Below are 13,675 nucleotides of genomic sequence, written 5' to 3'. Positions count from 1 at the left end.
CACACAGGTCCAAGGAGATATGATCATGGTACCTCGGGTGGAATATCAGCCTAGCTGCCACATTCTGAACATTTTGAAGTTTGGCCAATGCCTTTTATAGGCAACCCCAGATACATTGAGTTGCAATAGTCTAGACTACTGGCCACAAACACATTAACTGGATTTTGGTAGGATAAGTAAAATACTTTAGGAACCTTTTCAGAGTTCTCAGTTTGAAAAACGCAGGTACTAATAACTTTTCTTATCTGTTTGTCTTGGCTAAGACCTGATTCTTGCCAGACCCCTAAGCCATGGATTGTTTGGGCCGGTGGTGGGCAAGATTCAAGAGACAGGGCCAGTAACTATCCCACCAGACTTGCTTGAAGTGAGCATTTCTTGAAGGGGCAACGTATGGCGGACACAAATATCTGTGTTTCGAACATTGAACTGGAGCTGATTTATATCCATCCACTCCACAACCTGTTCCATGCAGTGTTTGAAACTTTCTATTTCAGAGTCTTCAAGATATCGTAAGTGGAGGATTATCTGGGTATTAACCGCATACATAAAACATGTCATTCCTGCTTTGCGAGTTGGGTCAGCCAGAGTTTTCACATAAAGGTTAAAAAGTAAGGGGCTAAGGAAGGGCTTTTAGGGACTTTGCATGAAATAGATTTCTGTGAAAAATAAAAATGCGTGCAGAGACACAGTTTGCAAATGGCTGGTCAAGAATGATTTGGCCTGTTGCAGGCTTGACCCCTTATTCCGATCTTAAACATTCACCCCAAAAGTCTTTCAAGTTCTGCAGTGACAATGGCTGCCAAGAGATCTAACAGAATAAGGGGACCAATATTTCCTCTGTCTGAGATCATCAATTGCGTTTTCTGACAGAGTCTGCGTTTCTACCCTGCTAAAAGCTGCTTGTGCTTCCTCAAGCAACCAGCGACTATGCAAGTTGCTGAAGCAGGGTCGTTACATCAGGCTCCATCAGATTATTGAGATAAAGAAGCTGTGAATTCACCCTAAGGTTGGGCAGGTCGGCAGGATGCAAGGAATGTTTTTTCAGGAATGGAGTTATGACTTATAGTTTAAATGGGTATGAAACCTTCCCAGGCAACGTGAACAGTTAATGATGTGTCTTAGGTCTAAGGTCGCACATATTACACACGATTTATCTTTTGACCAGTCCAAGAGCCCCCACACATAGTTGTACTTTGGAAAAGTATGTTTAAACAACTATCATTTAAACCTAAAAAGGCATAAACAACAGGCAAATCACGTATTGCAAGTCTTGATGTGTATCTATCTGTATGATAAAACATATATATCTAAAAGATGATTGAAAATCAAATTATTACCTATGACAATCTTAATCTTTCCCCAAGAGGAATGAAAATATACTGTGTGAAAGTACTAAGGTCCTCATTATTAGACTGTCGCTAATAGTGAAAACGGATTCTATTTACCTGCTTTTGCCACCTGCGCGATTATGTAGATAACTACCTCAATGAAAATCTTAAAATGTGCACTTGCACTCAAAAGGTAGCAGTAAATATTAGTATAGTAGCAAAACCAGGATGGAAATGGATGTTGGTCCCATTTCCAGTCATTTACTCTAAAAGGCTGATTGGGAGCAAAAGAGCCACATGTGTCAGCCTCATCTCTCTGCGAGATCAGAGTTGGCAAAGGGGAGGAAGAAGTTGGCAAATGTCAACTCTATGAGCAAATGTGATCTATTGGTTTAAAGATGTTCAGCAAATTTCTCTTAATTATCTCAACATTCAAGAACATATTAGACTTTTCAAAGTAAAGGAATATGGTGGCCTCTGCAAAATAAGAAGGACAACATTCAATGCCAATTCATAATGTATTGCTGATTGGAATGGCGATGCCTTACCTTGGGGTAGTGGTATGTTTTGACGGTAGGGTACAGAGAGCCTGTGAAGACAGGAATCTCCATGGCCGGCACTTTGGTATCATTTATTGTAGCGTATGCAAGCCTGCCACCATCTGGAGACCACCAGTGCGCAATGTGGGTTTTCAGTATCTCCTCTATTCAGAAAAAGAGAAAAAGGACCAACGGTGAGATTGAAACATCCAATGCAGATTTCAATAAAGCATATGGCTTGTCAGTTTCAAACAGCATTACGGGTGCCATTATTAACTTGATGATGATGTGCTTTTTTCCAAATTGAGCACAGTCATTCAAAGGGATTTCTTTTTCTTGGACTAGTTTTGTTATAATGACAGAGGGAAACACCGTAGACTAGGAAACACTGTAGACTGAGCATATATCATACTCCTTTGCGTGCCCATTATAAAGGGCTTAAAGATTCTGGAATTTGTAATAAATTGCCATTTTTGTTTACAAGTTTCGGGAATGGCCTGATTTACTGTAGATCCAAGCTTACTGAACTGCATGTGACATATAACACATGTTGCGAAGAACATTTAAATGGTGGCAGCTTACTGTATACTAGATCATTAAAATAACACACGCTTTAAAAAATAGGACTGTAAGGTGAGGAAACAAAAATACTAAGTTCTGGTCATTCACTCTTTGCAGGAATTATACAGACAAATTTGCCACAAATCTGAAACATGCCAATTCAAAGAATCTGAAAGACAATACTGCAAAAATTTGCATTGGTTGACGGCCATTGCCAGGTCTCCTAAAACCAGAGCTGTGTGCTGAATCTAGTACAATCATTGTGTCAAGAATGTCGACAGTCACATGATTATAGTGGGAAAACTGCACCAGTAAAATTAAATCTTCCATGGAGACACTTGCCGAATCTATCATCGCTCAGCTACCAATTGTTGTACTATTCGATTCATTATTGACCACCCTTCCACAGAATCCAACGAATAATTACCCAAGGCTTAACTTTCCATTTCCTGCTCCATTCTACCTGTTAATGGCAGCTCCGCCTCTGCCCCTCATCACCGTCAGGAACCTTTGAGCTTGGAATGTGCTTGCCTTAGCATATGTAATGCATGCCTTAATCAGCCAATAATCCCCAAGCCGGGGTCCTTACTGTATCAGGTAATGCCCTGGGAGCCCATAGTTACAAACCTGACTGTAGCAAGGGCCTTAATGAAGGTCCCGGGGGCATTACCTGATTGGTAATGCCCCCCTACCCCCGGTATTAATTGATGCAGTAATGTCCCATCCCCTGACACTGTTTTACCATAAACAGTAAGCATTTGGGTAGATATGTTGATTCCCTGGGATCATGTGCAGACAAATCCCAGTCACAGGAGGCTCAAGGACCATGGCCTGCTTTTGAGGGCAGCTATAGTCTTATTGTTGTCCTGAATATACTCCAGGGTGGCCCACAAAATGTGAAAGGACCCTGAATGTCTCCTTTGAGTGAGATGAGCAAGAAATATTATTACAGATAAATGCGTTTCAGAGATTTTGAAACCATGTTTTCAGATCCAGTATATTAAGTGTGTTTCAAATGTTTGTAATAGTTTGCCTTGCAGCTAGAATCGGATGTGCTGATTGAGGCAAGGGTAATATATTGCAAATTAATGTGCACATCAGATAACAAGCTGTTTCATCTGGCACTGTAATTCCAGTAATAGTTATGATGTCCTCAATTACATTATCCCAGGGCTTCTTAAACTTAAGTTACTGCCACTACATATAGAGAAACATGGCTTCCCTATGCTATTATTTTCTATATACTCACAATGATACATTAAAGGCTATTCCTCCACCAGTATTCCTTATTGTATCAGGAGTGTCCACTGTCCTGGAACGTCTGTCACAATTTGTTGATGTGTTCCTATATAAATTAATTCCCAAGATGCCTTCCTATATTAAAGACACTACTCACAATATTAATGTGATAGAGGATTAACCATTTGACCCCCAAAACAGCCTTTTGTTTTTCTTGAATGGCTCAATAGTCAAGACAGGCATCTTCCATTTACATCTAGTTTGAGTAATAATATCATCCATTGTTAGGATATAAAAATGTATGATAATCTGAAAATAAAACCTTTTCACAAACCAAAAGAACAAGATTCTCTTCTACATAAGAATAGCCATCACCCTACACATGTCAGACATTTTAACTATTGCATAGTTTTTGAGGTTAAGACGAAATAGCAGCAACTAAGAGTGTTTATGAAAATGAAGATAATGCACTTCTTGTCATGCGATACATCAAATAGTAAGTTCTGAAACATGATTTTTACATGTCCTTATACTGAATTCTCTGTACTTCTGGTGGTGGATTCTATTTCTCTTTTCACCCTTGCTGATTTACGCACCTATTACATGCAATTGACCTCCATACTAGTGGTCTAGCGAACTTACTATTTGAAGTATCGCATGACAAGAAGTGGCAATTAATGGCTCTTCTTTATAATTACCTCTTTGTAATTATTTCTCTCCTTAAGGGTGACTCTGGAGACTCTTGAAGAATGTGTCATGGTGACAGGCTTTTATCTCCTCTCACGCTTTGGGCTCAGGTCTGATTGTAGAGGTGGAGGTTGTTATTTGTATTAAGGATGGTACAATTGGGAACTGAAGGCCTCGTGCCTCTTTCTATTTTTTCAGCTTATTTACTACATCCGTTGGTGGATGTTCCTTGGACCCCTACCGCACAATGTTGAAGGAACTTTAACTGAAAAGAAGTGTTTTCCCCTGAAGAAAGTTCAACCACATAAAGGCACAAAGAACTGGAACATGCTACATGTCGGGAATTTATATGTTTTATGTGACCCACTCGTGTTGTGATGTTGTGATATGCTGCTATATTTGTGTGCATGTATTTGTTTAAAGTGTGATTTTTTAAGGAAAGTGTGTAATACAATTGCATCTAATGCAATCCACTGTTGTGCTTGTTTAGGGTCCTTTGTTTTGCAATAAATTATATATTTTTGGATAATCTGTTTGTACTTTGTCTATTTTTTCAAGTTAAAAGTACTGGTACATCTTTTAGAAAGGTAGTTGCGTTCCTAGTCTGATACCTAAATTGTTCATTTGTGTTTGGATTTCTATCTCTTTATTAATCATTATATACTGATTTATACAAAGACATTGATTCACCTGAAGATACACCGTGTGTATTTTCATCCTGCAGAAATGCATACAATGTCTATGGCTTTCGTCAGGGTGTGAAGCCCTCAAACATCGAAAATGGTTCCCCCAACTCTTCAGTCCTTGAGCAATCTTTCTGTCCCTGTCTGGACATGTTAACAACATGGCCACATCATCCTTTTCCTATACCACTTGCCACAACTTGATAACTCATAAACTGCTCTCGATTCATTAATCAGTTTAACACAATTAAGAGATCATTTCCACATGGGCATTCCAGTTACCACTACCCAGATGGAAGATAAACTAGTGAGTGAAACAAGAAGAGACCCTGATCACTTAGAATACAACAGAGCCCCCTTGGAACAAACTAACAATTCAAAAACAACTGCCGATTCATTCAGTACTGGTTACCATAAATAGTTATATGAACACATTTGAAGAAATGCATTTCAACTTCCCTATGAAAACAATCTGTGTGTCCGCACTCTCCCCACCTTTTAAGATCAACCAAAGAGAGATTCCAATGTTTAATCAACAACCAATAATCCAAGCGATGAAAATAATGTTGTCCTCTCTCTTCCCTCAGTGTCCATGATACCCTAACCCTCGTAGGAGCCTGTCTTTCACACAATGTACACCATCCTGAATTGCACTACCATGTTGCCTTCACATGTGCAAGCCCAATATCTAGGATTTAGGTGGACTACTCCAGTTATGTGACTCTGTGCACTTGAATCTCCTCAGTGAATTCTAATCCATGTTAAAATAGTTATATAAAAACAATGTTTTTGGTTCTAAGGTTGTCAATCATTCTGTGAACTGCATCATCTTCTGCAAGGTCACGGTGTCACAAACAATTAAAATGTGTTCCGGGCGGGAGGTGGCTCAAGGTCAAACCTGAACGTCCATATCTTCTACAGGGTCATATAAAATGAAAGTTCATTTTTATTATTATTTTATTATTATTATGATATTTATTGAGCACAGACCTCGCTTTGAGAAGCAACAGAGCACTTTACAGAGGTATACACCCATACAGATACAAAACGAAGCGCTTTACAGAGGTGTACAACATTACAGGTGAATAAAGGAGCACTTTTCAGTGGTAACAACAGAACAGATAAACACCAGGGGTAGAATACAGAGGGGGAAGAGGAGAGGTACAGCTGTACTGGGTGGTGGGAAGGGATGGGTGACTTCTAGAGTGTCACATTGCTTGGGGCGACGTGATGGCCCAAGTGTTGAGGACATACTGAAGCATGAAGCATGTACCATGTTGGACTGGTCTTATTCCCGGTACTCACTTCATGATAACTGCTTCTGCATGGGTCTTCGAAGAATTGCAATCTGGAAATTGTGAAACAGCCTGTTACGAAGCCCCTGTCTCTTTAAGACAGAGATGAGGCTTTAGGGATGTTGTCACGTGGCCGGTGACGTAGAAGGAGGGAGGAGAAGGAGGAGAAGGAGGAGAGTTTCAGTTTTGGATAGATATAGAATAAAGAAGACATTGTTCCTGTTTGCTGATGTGTGTGCCCTTTATTATCCTGGGCCTACACGGCCAACAACTGGTGACGAGGTTCGTCCTTCGCACACCAGCATCCTCCTGTGCTGCGACAGCGATCCCGCTGCACAGGGGCTCCAGTGCCCATCCTGTGGCACACCGAATCCCGGGTCCCGCCTTCCTCCTGCATCCTGAGCACACCCGATCCTGGGTCCCGACTTCCTCCTGCATCCTGAGTGCACCCGCTCCCGGGTCCCGCCCTCCTACTGCACCCCAGAGCAGACGACCGAAGCTGATCCAGTGTAAACGCAGCCCCGATCCCGGACCCCGCTTTCATCTTCCTCCTACTGCCAGAATACGGCATCCATGGACACAAGCCGGACAGCGCATAAGGAGACACAGTCCCACTGCTGCACGGCAATCTGCCAGCAGCCGGGGCCCTACACTTTGCAAAGACCCACAAAGGCACCAAGTGGGTGGCGTCCCTTCCTCCATCACCACAAACACTTGTCAGGCCCCCTTCCACGTGGCACGTGGGCCCTCCAGAAGGGACCCGCAGTGGCGCTCCTGAATACAGAAAATAAAAGTAAAAGGAAGATCACTATGCACCTCCATTGGGGGCAAGGGAGAGTGGACCGCCCAGTGGCAGAACACGTGGGCTCAAAAGGGAGCAACAAAAAGAGCAACTACACCTCCACAAGGATATAGAGCCAGGGGAAAAATTATCACTGAAAAGTGCTCTCAGAAGTGCCTGCCCCCCCCACAAGTAGTCATCCCAATACCAATAAAACCAACTGTCCGCATCCTGAGACCTGCTGCCAAACACGATCAGACCAGTTAGCTATGCCTACTGCAAAGGGCGGTCACCTACTTTAAAAGCCCCATTCATCTCAGCCTGCAATCACCATGAGCTCACCCCCTGATCAGGGTGGCCAGGCCACGCAACCAAATCCACTGCCACCGCATGGCGCCTGCCTCTGCCATTCTCGATGACGCCACAAGCTGACAAACGTCCACGGTGGGTGGAATGGCTCAAGGATTTTATTAATTTCATCACAGCTGCAGGCTGCAGACTTCCCCACGTCTACGCAGCATGTTTCTTAACACAGTTGGTAACGAGGTCAAAACGTTAATCAAAACCATTCCAGTGGCTGAACACCCTGGTTTCGCATCACTACTCACAGCCCTTAACAAAAGACTGGTCATATAGCCCAACAGAGACTATGAACGATACATGTTTAACCAGTGCACCCAGAGAGCCGATGAGACACTCGACAAATTCATCAACCGCTTAGGGATCAAAGGAGCACACTGCCTAGTAGTTGAACATAACTTGTAATGCTGAAGACTGCTGAAGCTGAGAGAAAGTCTTGTGGCAGAGTCAGGTTATACTTGTGGCAGTAAGGTAGACAGAGGAGGCAAAGATGCTGCCCTTTTCTTGGAGGGTAGCAAAGAAGAGTGCCTTGCCTACCTGTAGAGGTCTAGGTGTCTTGTCTGTATTGCCTAACTATTCTGAAATATAAAACTGAAACAGAAATACTTGAACTGTGGTGGCGTATGCAACTGTCAGTGGATGTTACATTGAAGTGGTTTGGAGTAGTATACTTTGGGACAAAGGTGACTGTTCTCATGCTAACAAAAGTAGAAGGGTGATTGTTGAAAGCTAGCAGCAACCCAAAGGAAGCATCCTGACAGTTATACCAAATGTACTGCAGAGGCCCTAACCAATTGTAAAGTTGTAGAAGAAGAAGTTGTTTATCTGTTCGCTGAACTGTGGTAAATAGTCTTGGAAAGTAAGATCTCCAGGATTACCAATGGTGCTATTTTCTTGGCTGGAATTGGAAGGGGATCTTTTCAACCAAATCCAGAGAATTGTTGCCAGTGGTTTTCTGTTTGATGAACTTTTGTTTTGACTGTTGACTTGGAACTTACAAGAATTGGTTTAAGACTTTTCTTTTGAACATTTTGGGAAGAACTGATAAGAACTGGTTTAAAACTTTTCTTTTCCTTTGTACATTTGGGAAGTTGACTTTGGAAAACTCTGGGGAAGGGATTCTCACAGGACAGGTAAAGGTCATCCAGATATTGTGGCATTCTTGTTTATTGTTTTATGTTGTTGTATTAATTGCTTTGAATGTCTTGTTGTTCAGTGTGAGGAGCTAGTTTACATATGTTAGGAATTATTCCCTTAGCCTTTAGACTAGGTAGGGAATACCCTGATATATTTTTCCTTAATAAAATGTCTATCCTTGAGATACATACGAGCAGTTGTCTGCCTCGCATTACTGACCCCTCACAGTAGTCTCAAGTCTAAGCTGTGTGTTCACCTCTAGTAGGATTTCTGATTGTTTTTCCAGTACATGGTTCCCATCCCTTCTTGTTCACCATCAAAGTATGCTTTCTTCCTGTTCTGATATACCCCGTGTGAAGGCATAATGAATCAAGACACAGACAACCGATCCAAAGTTCAAACAAAAAAACTTCATTAAATCAAATGCAAGGATGGTTAAAGGTCTAACTTGTCCTATGCTAAGGGGGGTTTCCATACCTGAACAAAACTAAGGACAGTCTGAGTTAAAGAGTTCAACTTAAAGGTATGCCTGTGTCCAAAACCTATTCTTGCCCTCACAACTAAAGCTAAACAATGTGTAGGGATGTCAGTAAGCAAATAAATAGTGATCAAAACAAAGTTCTGAGCTTCTTCCAGCTCTTCGCTTTCTTTTCAGCTCCCCATCCCCAGGTTCATAAAAGTGCCACAAAAAGTTTCAAGATTACCTTTCTCAAAGTTTGAGGCAACACAGTTCTAAAAGAAGGGGTCTCGAGGCTTTGTCCTCAAGATAGCATCTGAAATTCCTCGAGTCTCAGGGTTCCCTTCCCCAAGACTCAATGTAGCAATTTACACTTGTCAAGTTTTTTAAATGTTCAACACAATTCCAGGCCAACTTCACCTTTCCTCTGGACTGTATCAATCATTTACAGTGTTCTTTCTTGGTATATTTCACATTGTCTTTAGTTTTCACATTTTAGGGTTCCTTGGTCTCTGCACGTTGATCAGTCTGCACAGGCCACCCATCACAGCTCGCACAACCAGGAACTCAGGGCTCTTCAGAGCACACAGCATGTGCAGCTTCACACTCCCTTGGCTTTTCCTTGTCAGTCTCTTGGCTGTGCCATAAGGGGGTTGCACACTTTATATCAGTCTTTGGCCTTGACACACTATCTTCCTTCATATAGTTCACTTTGCAGTGGCCTTATCACTCCCCCACCTCTCTATTGCACTTTTTCACACTTGTGGCTTTTTCTGCAGGTTATTTTCAAATGGGCACTCTCCCATTTAATTTTCATCAGTAAACAGCTTTGTCCATAACATTTTACTCAACTCGGTATTTAATGCATGTGATTTAGTTTGCCTGTGAATTTTCATTCATGCCGGTATTCAATAATCTTCTTTTATATGAACGTTTCTCTTGCTCCCTTCAATTCACCAAATGCCACATTTGTTGATTAAGGATACAAATACTCGGTCTTCCAGTTCTGAAAATCCTCACACGCAATTTGTCCTTTAATTGCCGTGTGAAGTAAACACATGCGCAAAGGTCTGTTACTTAGTTTTAGCTCATGTGTCAGTTCAAATAAAGGGAATCGCTTTAACCATACTGCAACATTACTTTTCAGCATTGACATGCATAGTGGTCTGGGGTTTTGGGGCTCTGAGAAACTCACCGGCCTCTTTGAAGTGGTTGTGTTGCATGGCAAACCCTGCAGTGACCTGCTGCTGCTTCCGGCTTCAGCCTGCCCTTTTTCACACTTCAGTGCTTCTATTGCACGACTTGTACCACACAGAGTTCAAGCTTCTTGGCCATTCACGGGATAGGATTGATACGTCCAAGAATCTTCATTCCATGTGTGCTCTGCTCCCTACAGCTTACTTGGACTTCCACAGCCCTCACGGTTACCACGCCTTCTCTGCTTCAGATTTTTCACAGCTGCTGCTGAAAGTAACAACCTTCACTCAGCCCTCACACAGACTTCCCGGTTTGTCTCTTGTTGCTTATTTGGTCTCCTTTTGTACACCTGATATAACTTAACAGTTTGCAAATGGAAGCTCCCAATTGAACTTGCCTTACCATAGTTAAAGGGACATGCTTGACCTTCACAGTACTTTGCAGGCATCTTCATGGTCCCAGTACTGGAGCGGTGAATGCAGCTAGTGTGCATTACTCCTAGTTGCCTCGTCTTCTTCACAGTACTTTCATAGGTAAAGCGTGGGAAAGAGCGGAGAGATGTTTTACAATAGCCTATCAAGGCTGGGGAGGATTAGGTTGGTTTTCAATAGGAAAAGGGGGATACCATGTCTCACCTGTAGGTACCCCACTCTCAATCCCCAAGGACCCTCCACTCAGGTGATCCTCCCTTTCTTCTTCACCCCCAGGATCAGGATCCAAAAGCGTTGGCCTTTCGCTGGTCACAGGGGGAATAGGAGTGAGGATACGCTCGGGTTTCTCACACCTGTCTGGTCTTCCTTCTTGTTTACCCTCCTGCTGTATGCGCTTGCTGTCCCCAAATATAAACATAGTAACCCCACACCTACCTGGGTGCCCTGTGTATCTCCTGACAGATTTCAAGATTCATGTCTTGTGGGCAAGAACAGCATGCACAGATCTTATATAGTTTCCAATCCGCTTAAGAAACCTCTGCCTAAAGCTAAAGTCTCCCTAAGGACAATAAACAAAACCGCTAGTTTAAAAGACAGCTGTCCTAGAAAACAAAGAATTGCAAGTGCAGTACTACACTCGCTGGCTCTCTGACCCTTCTATGTTAAATTACTATGGCATTTGCAATTATGATCCACAGTCCATCTATGTAAAAGAACAGCAGGCAGATAATTAATTTTGCTGATTCAAGGGAGAAAACTATGGGCCTCATCAGGAGTTGGGCAGTAATAGCACCGGCACTAATAGCCCTACCGCCAAACCCCCCAGCGCAGTTAGCCCGGATCACGGGTTTGGCAGAACGTTTAGTGCCCATTCCCCATTGGGCCCATTCGGAAATTCTCATTCCCCATTGTGCCCAATGGGGGAATTTCATGCTACTACTGCCGAAAATCGGCATATTTGTCGCAGATTTCCCCCAGCTTAGAACTGGAAATCCGCCAAAGCCATGATCTGGCGGACCCTTAAATGCGGCGGTAGTAGCGCTACCACCGCATTTAAGGGCTACCGCCAGACTCATGATGAGGCCCCATGTGTCTTCTAGCATTTGTTCTGACATTTGTTCTGTATTTGGCTCTCAGCCCTTGCATAAACCATGCACTCCTCTATCACAGGTTGCTATGACCCAAGTCCAATGTCCAAACACTGCTGCACTGAAAGATTATTCACACATAGTAGCAGGTTCACAACCGGAGTATGTAATGGGGATTCCAGTGGCTATGGTTATTTGCTCAGAAACTGCTTGGTTAGCTGCCCAATGCACTAAATCTGCTTTTGGAACTTTGCTTTCTAAACAGGTCACTCAGTTTCCTGAAGACAAATGGGTACAGCGTTTATACAAAAGACCAGTGGGATTCTTACCCTGGGATTTATTAGCTCAACCCCAGCGGCTATCGTCCATACCCAAGCAGCAGCAAGTGCTCACATTGCAACAACTAATATCCCTGATAAATCAGTACTTAGGTATTGGAATTTAAAACAGTATTAGCATAGACCAAGTACAAAAGCACCTCTGGCAGGTGAAAAGACACAGAGAGGAGCTTTATGATGAACATGTGTGTTTTTATGAGCACAATCTTTCAGTTGGGTACTTATCACCTGACCAAGATTCACAATGTCCAGATGCTGACCTTCTGTTAATCACCTTTAGTGAAATGAGGCCTGGTCTAGAGCTGAATAAATGTATGCAAACCCATGCAGAGCAGTTGTAGGTCCTAAACAAGGCATATGCTTACTTTACCAGCTGCAACATAGGAAAAGCCATGCTTCTCCCAAAAAGTCACTTTTTCCAAGCACCGATCAAGTAACAACTATTTCTGACCCTGTGCCCATCATCTTTTCATACTTCTCTGTTATTGATATCCTAGTCTCTGCTACAAACCTTGTATGAGATTCCAGTCCCTCCCTAGAGTCTCAGAAATCATCACTGCCCTACTTCACGGTCTCAGCGTACCTTTGAATTCACCTGTGGCTCCAGCCTTAATCTTAATGAAAACTCAACAGTACAGTTACTCCTTCTGTCTATCCCATATCCCAACCATCAAAGACTACAAGCCATTCCTTAACCAAACACACCTCTCCAACCACAGACAAAGACTTGAACACCAGCCCAGCATTTGAAGACCTGATGTTAAGCACTGTGATCAGTATTTTGCTGCAAGAATTTCTAATCCAACTGAAGCGAGCATTTCATCTATCAGACTTGTGCTGATGCCATGGATGAACTCCCAAGATTCACTGGAGTTGCTTATCCAGTCCAATCTGCAGCAAATATTTCAAAAAAAGGGTAGCAGGCGCTCCTCTCCAGAATGAACATGCATGAACAATCTGCAGCAAACTCTGCAATGTCTTTGCTTTCAGATAGTGAAGAGCTAGCTGTACTGCATTGTCAATTGCCCGAGAATTGCTTTCAGCTCCTGCTTTGGATAGAATGACATTGTCTGCGTCTGCAATTGAAGTTTCAGCTTCTCTTTCAAATGACACTGAGTACATCCAGGGACTATAATGCAAACACGAAAAACCATTTGCCCCTGTTTGCACCCCTTTCTGAATTGTCTGCTACTGATCAATGTAGCAATTAACAGTTGCTTTTAACTCTTCCGTTTGTGAATACACTAAAAGGCAGCCTACCACCAAGCCTACGACTGCAGGCCTGAATAAACCACCTCTGTCATCTAGTGGGACACTGCTTCCCAAGAAACCAGTGAAGACCTCTAAGAGTATGAAGAAAGTGTTAAAATCTAGCAATCTCCAATACTTGATGTGTGTTGGATTCTGGTGCTGTAGCTGGTACTGCCAGACCTTTTGCAGACTGTGGAGAATAGCGACTCCTTTCTTCCTTTTATACATGGAGCACTGGACCATAGAGAGGCGCTAGTGTCATGTCTCGGCATCTTTTCCTCTGTCTGGCTCTGTCTGCAGACC

At 42.7% G+C, this 13,675-nt stretch overlaps 1 protein-coding gene across 3 annotated transcripts in view; it reads right to left on the bottom strand.

Annotated features, from left to right (window-relative positions):
- The window catches only part of DPP6 (dipeptidyl peptidase like 6), a 2,034,493-nt gene that overhangs the window by 632,856 nt on the left and 1,387,962 nt on the right, over positions 1 to 13,675 (bottom strand). For all 3 annotated transcript variants that reach the window (XM_069647934.1, XM_069647936.1, XM_069647935.1), the window contains exon 9: positions 1,877 to 2,031. In XM_069647934.1, coding sequence (XP_069504035.1) covers positions 1,877 to 2,031 — 155 coding nt within the window. The remainder of the gene's footprint in view (positions 1 to 1,876; positions 2,032 to 13,675) is intronic.

Source organism: Ambystoma mexicanum, chromosome 2q (genome assembly GCF_040938575.1).
Source record: "Ambystoma mexicanum isolate Mex_15411 chromosome 2q, UKY_AmexF1_1, whole genome shotgun sequence".
NCBI lineage: Eukaryota > Metazoa > Chordata > Amphibia > Caudata > Ambystomatidae > Ambystoma > Ambystoma mexicanum.
Note: the sequence above shows the minus strand (reverse complement) of the source record. Positions and strands in the feature narration are given on the sequence as shown.